The 13,081-nt window shown below is 36.8% G+C and overlaps 1 protein-coding gene across 11 annotated transcripts in view; it reads left to right on the top strand.

Moving 5' to 3' along the window:
* LOC134224000 (receptor expression-enhancing protein 2-like) overlaps window positions 1-13,081 on the top strand; it is a 126,303-nt gene that overhangs the window by 44,529 nt on the left and 68,693 nt on the right. For 10 of the 11 annotated variants that reach the window (XM_062703238.1, XM_062703233.1, XM_062703230.1 and 7 more), the window contains 2 exons: window positions 1,422-1,619; window positions 1,971-2,084. In XM_062703238.1, the coding sequence (XP_062559222.1) occupies window positions 1,422-1,619; window positions 1,971-2,084 (312 nt within the window). Of the gene's footprint in view, window positions 1-1,421; window positions 1,620-1,970; window positions 2,085-2,411; window positions 3,224-13,081 lie in introns of those variants that run through there. The other variant, XM_062703239.1, reaches the window with a different exon arrangement.

The raw sequence follows: 13,081 nt of genomic DNA, 5'->3' as shown, positions 1-13,081 counted from the left end.
TTTCCAAAAGCCCAAATTTGGCATAATAGGTTTCGTACAGTGCCGAAACTTAATTTATGATTGTTCAGCATAACCACAGATAACAGATATTTAGGCTAGAACAAATTTTATTGAAAATCCTGTGTAAACTTTTGAACTGATATACGTTGGCCCACCACTGCCATCTACTCAACTGATTGCGGCAGTACATACAAACGCAGCGGATAAACAACCGTCGAACGCAGCCAATGTATTTGACAGCTGCATTCGGGCTGCGTTTTCAATAACAATGATCCTTGCGCCATCTCCAATCGATTGGCAAACGCGGTCCCAATTTAAAATACATTTGAATCAACGGTTGCGGATGTTTACACACGTATCGGATGCCAGCCTCAATATCTGTTATCTGTGGCATAACTAAGCAAACGATCTACTATTATTTCAGCCCCATACGCGTTATGGTTCTTTCATCTCGTGCTCTTGAAAAACATATTGGAAAAGCACGTGGTTTACAAAATGGCCGATTTCTGGCTTTATTGTATAATGCCTAACGAGATATATCCGTATACATAGACATTAGGGACACATTTTTTTTAGGTAGGTAACACTAGATTTCGACGTTTCATGCATTTTTAAGACATTTTTCATTAAAAAAAAATATTTCGAGAAATTCCAAAAAGTCAATTTTTTTTATAGGTCGCACCAGATCTCGACGTTTCATGTATTTCTAAGACATTTGGCATAAAAAATCGATTTCGATTTTTTCCTGTACCCATCCCTTGAGAAATTTTCGTGTTTCTTAATAGTCAAACTTTGATCACTTTGGTCAAACACCGATTATCGGTATCGCATGCAGATGAGGAGATGAAACCTTTGAGCACATACACACGTAATACTAATATCTGCAGACACACATACGAACTAACGTATAGAACCCATACATACGCACAGACATTTACAAGCCCAACCATACATACACGGACGAATATTTATCAATCTGATCATTGCAGCGCTGAACAATAAAGATTGAGTTATATTTCACAACGGTTTACAAACAGTTGAGAATGTAGTATTATATTAGCTAACGAGTGGTTTTATGTATTGGTCCTTGTGTGAATTAACATTCCAAGCCATTCTTCCCTCCCTAGCACTATGTCGATAATATTTATCACAAAAAAACATTCTAGATCGAACCGAGAATCGAACTTATCGTTTCTGCAATACTAGTCGAACGCCTAACTAGCTTACTGCGGAGAAATGGAACTAAGAAATACACGTCATCGTTTTCATTTACTCTTGGTTTAATTCATAATGTCATACCATTCAATTTTAAATATTAAATTATTAATAGTCATCTTCCTTCTTTTTTGTTCAATAATTCATATATGTTTTCATTCATCTTTTTCTCCCAATCCGCTGTCGTCGTGACAATTCGGATCTAGGTCAAATGGATGATGTATTGGATAGTATTTGCGTTCTTCACCTGCATCGAGACGTTCACTGACATTCTGCTGTCGTGGTTCCCGTTCTACTATGAAATCAAAGTCATCATCGTGCTCTGGTTGCTCTCACCGGCGACAAGGGGCAGCTCTACGCTCTATCGAAAGTTTGTTCACCCGATGCTGACGCGACGAGAACAGGTGGGTAACCTATACTCAATGTACCGAGAGGTTTAGAATTTGAAGAAAAAAACAGAAATGTGGGCCAATTTCTTGTACGACGATTCCTATTCGTGCAAATCCCAATACGTAGTATGATATCAATATATTGTACAGCGAGTTTGTGTTTAGAAACGAATAGAAAGATTGGCGTATTTGATGTTTAATGATTTTGTTTTCTTCGAAGACGCAATTCACAGTTCACAAGTGGAGAAACATGAAGTTATGTCTGATTACATGATGGTTATTCAAATGAAATAACTGTCTATTTTAAGAAATATTACCATCAAATCTAATATATGCAAATCTAACATATATGTAATGTGTTTGTAGGAAATCGATGACTATATTAACCAAGCCAAAGAGAAGGGCTATACGGCTGTGCTACAATTAGGATCCAAGGGGGTCAACTACGCCACAAACGTTATCATGCAGACCGCAATCAAGGTACTTGTTCTTTGTATATTCTAGTAACCCTTTCTGTCTGTTACTTATCTGAAACAGCACATTCACCGCCATTCATAGTATTAAACTGATGTTTTGATTTAGCTAACTTCACTTCCGTTTTGCACGTCGCAATAATTATCTGTATTAGAATTAGTTTTTTGTTTTCCTTGGTTGCGTTTCAATACACTTAATAGCGTGAGCATATCAGATAGCAACAGCCAGCACTGGACGGCCAGCAAACAAACACTATTGGAAATTCCTTTTTCTTTTCTTTTTCGTTTCATTTCTTCACCATAACCCGAATTATAACCTAAAATTAAAATTCAGGCTTTAAACACACCGCAACTACCAAGCTTGATGCGACATAGTCAGTCTGATAACGCAATTGCTTCCGCTACGCTGACCGAAGTCGACGCAGAGACATCACAGGTCGATGGTCCAAGTTTGCCAGAGAGGACCTCCCTTGTGCGACGTTCCCATTCGGCCGAGTCTGCGTTGAACAAAGCCACTTCAAAACGTTCCCATGCTAACACCCGTAACCATAGTATTATTTACGAGATCGATTCCGAGGAGGAGGAGCAAATGCTAGCTGAAGCTCAAGCAGCCATCGAACAATATCGTGCCTTTAGCGAAACTAACGATGAGCTGCATTTCGATGAGGCAAGTTCACTCGAAGTGGAGGACGGTTCTGCTAGGTCCAGGGCAGTGACAAAGAAAACCACTAAAACGTCCACCACCGGTCGGAGTAGAAGAACAACTCCGATTACGAACGGTGCGGCACCACCAACCAAAACAGTTAATACTCGTGGCCGTAGAAAACTCCGCAAAGACTCGGAAACAATGGACGTAGATGTTGATTAGGACATTCTTTCAGTTTTATTTATTTCAAGCTTTGGCTTACACCAATGAAGTGCTCAAGTTACGTTTTGTTTCGCAAATGTCCGAGAACTGATTAGTTATGTGTCATTATTAGAAGGAGCAGAGGTTAGGTTCTAGTTTATTTTAATAATTTTCTTTGACGTTTGAAAAGAGAAAATTTCAAGTGTGATCCAGACGTGCGGATTTGATTAATGAGGGAAGTGTTGATTAACCATGTTGCATGTTACTGCTAACGAAATAAAGCTTATTTGCATAACTCACTTCTTCGAACATCTTTCAGCATACCAAGGCAATCGAACTACTATAATTCTCGAAATGCACTGTTCATTAAACTACGACGGATCAAGCTTTTGTAATTGTTATTTGAATTCGCATTTAACGTTATTTTATACAACCCGAGCAAAGCATGATTTTGTTTACTTAGATTGACCTTTCATTAAAATTGTTTTAATAGTTGAAATATCGAAATCAATTGCTGGATATGCTTACTGTCACATCAAATAGAATACTATTCCTGCCATCAGTGAGAGTAAATAAAACCTTATTCTGGTGTCAAGTTTGGAGCAAAATTGAAATCAATCAACAATTTAGAAATAATCTTTAGAATTAAACTTAAAATAAAGCAAAGTATGTAATAAGACATAATGGTTCAAAATTCAAAGTATTCGGATTATTAAAAAATATTCAATTCAAAAATATATTCTATTGGCTCTCATTACGATGTTAGACTTTGCTCGGGCTACTTATTAGCCAAGAATTAACCCGATCAATTTTAAATACCTCGTCCACGTTTGACAAACCATATTGACAACACAAATTATGATAATGTTTATAGCTTTTAGGTATTGGATTTTTATCCAGATTGTGACACAAATGCGTTTAGGAATAGAGTTGATTTGGTTTAGTATTACCCATAAAAGAAAAAAAAAAGAGCTACACGCAAAAAGATGTAATCAATTAGATGCGAATGTTTTGATAAACGATGCACAATATGCACAGATTGATTTTAGGTTACAGTCTAACTTTTTACAACTCTTTGCATGTAGATATCTTGAGGAATATCGATCTTTCCGCCATATTCGACGGCACAAATCACATTCACAACTTTCCTAGAAAAATCATTTACTAGATCATATGTTGTTCTGAAAATAAAAAAATAATGTTTTAAACCTACTAAACACATTTTTATTTATTTCATTTTTATGAATCACGAATCACAATTGCTTTGTTAAGGGGAGTTGCTTCCACATGCATTTTTTTTAAACAAAATAATACATCACCATATATTTTTTGAGAATTTTTTTTTTTAGAATTTCGCCAGAAAAATTTATTAGTCTGTCCGAAATATTCGTTTTGGTAATTTTTCAGTACTTCCCAGTAAAATTCTTCTAAAAATTTTTCAAAAATGCCACGGGTAAATTCTTTAAATTTTTAACTGCAATTCTTCAGTATTCAAATGGAAAATTATTCTAAATTTCTGCTGATTCTCCTTGGTATTCTTTTTTTTCTCAATTTCCTTGGTAAATCTTCTTCTGATTTTTAATGAAAAAAAAAAACTGAAGTCTTCAGCATTCACAGCAGAATATTCTTCTGAGCATTCTTCCCGAATTTTTTGCGTTTCACGGTTAATGCTACAGAATTTCTTGGTAAGGTCACCAGGAAATTGTTTCAAATATTCCTTGAACTTTTTTCTAAACTTTCGCGGTGAATTCTACTGAATTTCCTCGGAAAATTCTTTTAAAATTCCCTGAAAATTATCTTGAATATTTCCGGGGAATTACTGAGGAGATGCTTTGGAATTTATTTGGTAAATTCTTCTGATTTTCCATTGGTATATCCCTTTCACATCATTTTCTGAAAATCTTCTGAATGTTTCCGGGAATTTTATTGAAAATTGTTCTAAATTTTAAAACAGATATTCTATACTTTTATCGCTGGTTTAAGTATGAAGGAACTTTTTTCTTGATCAACTTTTAGAAACTATACTTGGGGTGAAATCAGAAGTCCGTTTGGCCCATTTGTATGTATGTAGCTAGCCACATAGCCGTTTTGCCTCATTCAGCAACAACAAAAAATAAAATAATAAAAAAAATGGGTTTTTTAATTTTGGAAACATGTTGTTTTTGTATTATTCATTCGATAAAACTTCTTTTTCTGAGCTACAACATGTTTTATAGAAATACAGCACCAATCTCGTCGCTTCTTTTTGCTAACACGCACTGGTGAAAAAAATCACAAAAATAAGAAACAAACTAAATTCCTTTTCATTGCTTTGTTATTGATGGGATGGAAATAGGATCTATAGGATGAAGTGCCGAGCCGTTCCCCTATTCCGTGACAGGGGATGAAAGTGTGCAATATCTGCTTAATTGTTGTGTTATTACCACTTTCAGCTCGGTGTATTAAAGGAATATGATTAATTTATCGACTAATAATGATTCTTTGCATACATGTATATCTATTAAAATAATTAGGAAATTTTAATTTTAAATCAAAGCACAACATCCTTTTATGCGAAATTGAACAAAGAACCTACGATTCTTTCATTTGGCCGCCTAAGATAGAAAAAGGCACTTTTCTCTCTGTTTTATGATTATCATGACCTTCTGCAGTACTGGTCTAAGCACATGAGTTCGAAAGACGAGAGGTCGAACGGACAAAAGGTTGAATGGACAAAAGATCGAATAGACAAACTGTATTTCTCAGCATAACTGTCTCACACTATTTCCATGAATAAGGCAGCAAATTCTGTTTCAGAATGGAAAATAGGAATTATTTCATTTGAAATAAGTTGCTTGAATAGTGTAGTGATAAAATGTTCTACAAATTTCTTTTTGTAGGACGGCAGGCATGGAAACTGTAGTTTAATTTGAAATGCGATTTACTTAGTTGCTCGTTTTTGAGTTTGGGTGTACGGCAGTATTCAAAGTTTACGGGAAGACTATCAGTTCGACGAATTTAGGTGATGTCTGGCCGATTGGTTTTGAATTCCGGAGTTGTTGACAAAAAGTGGTGTTATACCGTAGAAAATTTATCTCTCTATAGTGCAATTTTGTTCACTATAATGTGTTTTCCCCACGGAGGCCTCCTTAGTCTAGCGGTAAGATGCGCGACTTCCCTGGGTATGAAAGTATCATGATATACGAATGCAAAAATTGTAGCTTGGCTTAGAAACCTCGTGGTTAATAACTGTGGAAGTGCTGAATGAACACTAAGCAGCGAGGTTTCTATAATATGTTTTATTTGGTTTGTGTGAGGAATAATTTTAAATCTTTCGTCTACACTACCTCAGCAAGACAAGGATGTTATCGATCATTTAGTAATTTGCATTCGATCATTTATAAGTGTGCCAATAACTTATAATCAAAAGAACTTGTTGTGGAGCTTGAAAGGATTTTTTCTTATTTCTTATTCTAATTATTTTCTGTGGAAATTCAGAAGTATTTATCAAAGAAATTTGAAGACTTTTATGCCGTAATTCAGAAAAGTTTCCCAGAGAAATTCGAAAGAATTTCCGGAATGAAATCATAAGAATTTCCTGGTGGTAATAATGAGAATTTCCAGGTGATATCGAAAACAATTTCTCCGCAAAAATCGAAAGAATTTCCCGCAAAAACACAAAAAAAAATCAAGGTGAACCTCGAGGAGTTTGCCATGAAAGTCCAGAAGAATTTTCCGGAAATTCAAATTCAGATACTGTTACTAGAGACCGAATATACCTCTGCATTTCGACGATTGTCACAGGAGATGGATTTTGTTGGTAACGAAGAGTAAGGATAGAAGTAACAAAGGTCTTAACTCATGATTTATTAACCTGTGAACAGCACACAGGCAGACATACACTACTACAATAAGATACAATTACAAGTGCTTGGCCATTTGGGAGTACATTATTTTGCAAGCAAACATTGTTTCATAGATTCGGTAGATTATAATCATTTTTCTGCAAAACCAATTCTCTTATCTGATGGAAGAAGACTTATTTTTTCGGATACAGTGGCTTTCTCGGGAAATATTTGCTTTTTAATGTTTGTTTACTAAATCATGTACACCCAAATCTCGAAGTTTTACCGAAGTTACAACTTTATGTAGTAAGGAAAAGAGTATTTGGCTAATGATTGTATCTGCAAATCTCTATATACAAAATTTGCATTTGTTTTGAGGCGATATAACGGATGGACCAATTTTCAAGATTTTCTCACTGCTTTTATATCTAGAAAGAAATTGCAAATTTAACGGGGAAAGTTTGAAAGTTATTAAAATACAATAATAGGGTTATAAGGAAAGGCAAGGAAATTATAAGAATTTGCTGCTGGCAATACGATCGCAGAAAAATGGATCTACAGTGCGGCATCGCAAAAAACTCATAAATGACAAATTGAACAAAAAGCAGCGAGCAGCGCAAGGTTCGTTCTGCTAGTTTGAGGTGCCCCCCATTTTCTTGCGCTGTGAATGAAAATAAGCATAAGTTATGAGATGTATAAAACACGCAACTGAAAACTAACGAGTTATATGCTGCCTATGATCGCATATCAGTCCCATCTTCGATGGATGTCATATTCAAATAGGACAAATATGCAATTTTGGTAGTTGTCTGAAATTTTAGTTATTCCATGAAACTTTTCAATTCAAATTCACTTTCATCAGGATTCCTATAAGACTTTGAGGACATATGAAGGCTTTCGAGTCGCTTGAAAGTAAACTTCGGAGCCTCCGATCTTCTTGAAATGTGTTTCTGAGCCCCTTAGAAGGAGGCATGGGCATTTTGAAAGGACGCTTTCGAGCTTCTTGAAAGGGGCTTTCAAGCTCCTTAAAAAATTCTAAGCCTATAAAAGCAGGCTACCGAGTCTCTTAAAGGGAGGCCTCCGAACCTTTCCAAACCTATTGAAGGGAAGCTTCCGAGCCTCTTGACAGAAAGCTTTCGAGCCTCTCGAAAAGAGACTTCCGAGACTCTTGAAAGGAGGCCTCCGAGATTCTTAAAAGGAGGCTTCCGAGCCTTTTCAAAAGCGGCTTTCAAGCATCTTGGAAGGAGGCTTCTGAGCTTTTTGTAAGCAAACTTTCGAGCAAGCTTCTTGAAAGAAGAGTTCCAAGCCTTTTGAAGGGAGGCTTTCGACCCTTTTGAAAGGAGGCTATCAAGTCTCTTGGAAGGAGGCTTCTGAGTTTCTTGATAGGAAGATTCCGAGCCTCTTAAAAGGAGGCTTCCGATACAAAGGAGGCCCCCAGGTTGAGAACCGCTGTGCTAGTTCATAGGTATATAATCCTAAAACAAGAAGAAACTTAAATTCATATACCATTTAAGAACTTCTATGCATAACATGGTTTTTTTTATATATCTTTATTAAAGAGACTTTCAGCCCAAGGCTGGCTCGTCTCGTTTGTATAAGGCATAACATGGTTTTGATTATGATTTAAAGCTTGTTTTGAGAAAGTAGATTTGTTTTCTTTCCTAGCAGGTGCATTATCCATTCGACCGTTTTTTTTTCATAAGGTTTTTGTGAAAGGCTCAGTCGTGTATAACACTTTGCGGAGCCACAAGCATAGGTTGTACAATAATACATAATTATGACTTATCAATAAAAAACTCAATTTCATCTACAGCGATATTCATAGCGGTTGCTATTCGAACTTTATCGTATGCGATAATTTCTCGTCGTTCATTTTCGTCCCCGATCCAATCGTACGATGGGATTCAGCACCTTTCCTTCCTACATTGGCGGGTGGGATCTGGGGCGGCAGTACTATTTTGCATGCCGCTTGCTGATGTATCATTGGCATCGATTTCTCTAGATATTCTATCTACCGGTCCGGCAGATAATGGATTTCGATTCGCGTCCTTCTTCTTCTCTTTCTTTTGCAGCAAATTCTCTGCTTTGTATACCGCCGGAAATAAGTATAAAGACAAGCATGATTTTCATACATTTTCATCATAATTGAGGATCGATATCTCGATTCGTAGCGATTCGATTTGGCTGAAATTTTACTAGGCACCTGTATTTAACTTGAACTTTCGATCTTTGAGTAAATTGTATACATCTCTGTTGATTTTGACCTCAAAATCTGGAAATAATTATAAAGACACCACTTTTTTATATGGAGCTCCATACAACGGAACTGTCTTTATAATTATTTCCAACAGAAACGCGTATAACCAGAATATATGCATAAATGTAACTATCATTGAATAAAAATTCAAGTCATTTTAGGCTTGTTGGCAAAAGATCAGCCCAATCGAATCGCTAAGAATCGAGATATTGACTTCCAATATGGCCATATGCGTCCTTTCATATTTCGAAAATACACCACCTCAGGAATCACCTTTTCTATCTCGATGTAGATGCCACGAACTCCGGTATACATATCGAGCTGATATTCAGCCGGAAACCGTTCTCGAACTGTGCGCTTCACTTTTCCGAATCTTGCCATCACAGATGACAAATCAGTATCAGGAATTTCCGGTGGCAAGTCGAAAATCCTCACATATCTAGTATTGGCACCAGCTACCGACATGTGAACTAACACCTTTTCTCCATTGGTGTAGAAGAAAGGTAATGAAGTATCGTTGTTCTCCAAAGTAAATTTCATCGCTTCTTCTGATTTAAATCGAATGAAGACAGACTTTTCATCGGAGATCTTATATGCTGTCTCCATCATGCGTTGATCACCTTTTAACGATTTCACGAATCGAACCATATCAGCCAGAGTTGGTTGAATGGCATTGTTCGGAAATAGAAATGCCAGTGTGTTTTAAACCGCCACGTCGCACGACATTGTAACCGTTAGGTACAAACAGAACGTACGATAGAAACAGCACCGATAATAAGCCTGCGAGTTGAAAAACGCGTCTAGACACAGTGAGCTGTGATCGTTTGCAACGAAGTAATAAATCATTGATATATTTATCAATTATTACTTAAAATTGTAATGAACACATATGTTCTTCTTATTGGCATTACATCCCTACACTGAGACAGAGCCGCCTCGCGGCTTAGTGTTCATTAAGCGCTTCCACAGTTATTTACTGCGAGGTTTTCAAGCCAAGTTACCATTTTTGCATTCGTATATCATAAGGCTAACACGGTGATACTTTTATGCCCAGGGAAGTCGAGACAATTTCCAATCCGAAAATTGTCTAGACCGGTACCGGGAATCATGGTCTTGCTCAGCATGGTCTTGCTTTGTACCCGCGCGTCTTACTGCACGGCTAAGGAGGGCCCCATGTATGTGTATGTGTGTGCGCAAAATAAAACTCACTCAGGTTTTAGACTTATCCTGTGCCGATTTGCTTGCAACAAATTGCATTCAGCGGGGAATCAATTCCCATTGTTTCCTATTGAAAGATGAATCGGGCTAAACACACTAAGAAAATCTTACTTAGAGTTTTTAAATAAGTCTAATGCATGAGAAAGACAAACACCGCTAGGTGGATCGATCTAGGTTTTTTTTGCCTTTCTCGTACACCAGGGTTTAATGAAAAGGCTGTATATCCACTCCCAAGCCGATTTTGTGATAGAAGGTCCGGAGACCCATAGTGTTATATACCAATCGACTCAGTTCGACGAATTGAGGTGATGTCTGTTTGTGTGTATGTGTGTGCGTGTGTGTATGTATGTATATGCGAAAAATAGAACTCACTCATCCTTTAGGCACTTATCTTGATCCGATTTGTTTGCAATAAGTTGTGGAGACGGAGAATCCTGTCCCATTGTTTTTTTTGACAGTTTCGATTGGCTCACAAAGGCCGCTTTCGCATATCTCTCGTTAAAGGCTCCCTATCCGAACTGTTTATGATTAATCGAAAACATGTCTTTAACCCTTTCTTTCCCATGGTAGCCTTAGAGCTTCATAAAATTCGCACCTTCCAACTTTCAATAGCAATATTTTACACAACTTAATTATGGTTTCATTGGATAGCTTGTATAAACAATAGTGAAACTATTGAAAACAATCAATTAACTGTTGATTTACAATCAAACGCTTTTTTCGTTTTTCAGCTATGCCAAATAACTTTTGTTTTATCATTTTTCTCAGAAGTGATTCCTTCCTATTGAAATCTTTGAAGAACTGTCGTGGGAAGGAAAGGGTTAAAAAAAGTCAAGATTATCGTCTTTAACTAGAGTGCACATCTTCTTCTTCTTCATCTTCTTCATTGGCTTTACATCCCCACAATGGGACATTGCCGCCCCGCAGCTTAGTGTTCATCATTAAGCACTTCCACAGTTATTAACTGTGAGGTTTCTAAGCCAAGGTACCATTTTTGCATTCGTATATCATGAGGCTAACACGGTGATACTTTTATGCCCAGGGAAGTCGAGACAATTTCCAATCCGAAAATTGTTTAGACCGGTACCGGGAATCGAACCCAGCCACCCTCAGCATGGTCTTGCTTTGTAGCCGCGCATCTTACCGTACGGCTAAGGAGGGCCCCATATTGAATATTAAAACAGCTAGCATTAGATAACCGCATGGACATTCACACAACACCTAGTGGACTAGTGGAGAATTTCACGAAAAGTAGATCTTCACTAGGGCAAAAATCGAACCCACACTCCATGGTTCGCAAATGCGCTTAGACGAATAGCGGCGTCTCTAGCAGATACCACATACATGTTCCATATGAAATGTCAAATCAAATAGAAACTATAGTTCTTTCAACGCTTAGATCTGAAGTGATCGATGAATCTCCTTTTTGGAACAAACTCATCGTATATCGGCCCTTGATTTTGCCAAAAACTACCTTTGAACAGTGCATCTTGTGACCAAAGTGTTATAATAGTAAAAGCATAAGCTCTAGAGTGCTAGTGGCGCAGTAGTCATTAATTGTATTTTTTCCAAAATGAGGATTAATAAACGAAATTTGGCCTTTTAATATGCGTCATGTTGTAGGGAATGTTCTGTTTTATCACCTACGTAAGTTTGACATTTGAAGCGACGCGACATAAGCAATCTACTATATAGGTACTTTTCAAGCAACTGTTGTAATCGATCTGGTCCTGCATTTGTCAATTTTTCTAATTTTTTTTTATCATAGTAGCCGAATATTCTTACTTAAAAATATGCAAACCAAAACAATTAATATAACATGAAGGTTCCCCCAAAAATATACTCGACGCGGGTCGCTCGGCGACTGTGATTGTCTGTGGCGTTGGTATGGAAGCGTCAATAAAACATTGAATGCAGTGACAGTGACCAAGCGATAGAGTCACGGCGGCAGTCGCGTCGCGTGTATCTGGGTGAGACTTTATTGGTACCGGTACATAGGTACCGGTCTTTATGTAATCTGGCTTACTATGGTCGGTTCAGTCTGAACTGAACTGTTGTATGGGATTACAGCGCCTCTAGCGTTCTAATACTTCTGCTTCTACTGACAGTGCACTTTCCATTTTGTGGAGATTCAACAGAACTCATAGAAGAAGTTTGGGAAAAATTAACCTGGAAATATTCAGAAGAACTTACTGTAGAGATTTAGAAGAATTTACTGGGAAAAGTTAAAAGAGTTTTCCTGAAAATATCATAAGAAAATCTTTAAAAAATATGTAAAAATCAGTAGAATTTCCCGGGTTATTCGAAACAAATTATAAGAATTTCTCTGGTAAAATATGAGAAACTTTCCGTGGAAATTCAGAAGGATTTCCTGGAGATGCTTATTTAGTAGATTTTAACAAAGAAATTCCGGAGAATTTACCTAGGAGAATCAGCAGAACCTCAGAGTCAAATTTAAAGAATTTGCCAAACGTTGAACAAAAAAAATCCTGCAAAAATCCCATAAAAATTTCAGTGGAAAGTCAAAGAAATTTACTGTAGAAATTCATAAGTATTTCGCAGGAAACACTGAAGAATGTTTCTTTGAATATTCCTTAGACAGTTATTAAGATTTTTTTTCAATGATATTCAGAAGAATTTCCTTGAGAAATTATGTTCTTTTTTTTTCAGAAAAAAAGAATGTTTTTGTGAAATCCTGGAAAAATTTCAAATAATGTAGAAGAATTTTCCAGCGAAGATCAGTAGTATTCTAATCAATTTCTAGGGGAAAATCAGAACTATGACCAGGTGAACTATAAGAAGTTTTGAACATTCAGAAGGATTTATCTAGGATACCTACTCAAAAAATATCAAGGAAA

This window comes from Armigeres subalbatus, chromosome 3 (genome assembly GCF_024139115.2).
Source record: "Armigeres subalbatus isolate Guangzhou_Male chromosome 3, GZ_Asu_2, whole genome shotgun sequence".
Taxonomy (NCBI): Eukaryota; Metazoa; Arthropoda; class Insecta; order Diptera; family Culicidae; genus Armigeres; species Armigeres subalbatus.
This window is presented reverse-complemented; position numbering and strand designations above follow the sequence as displayed.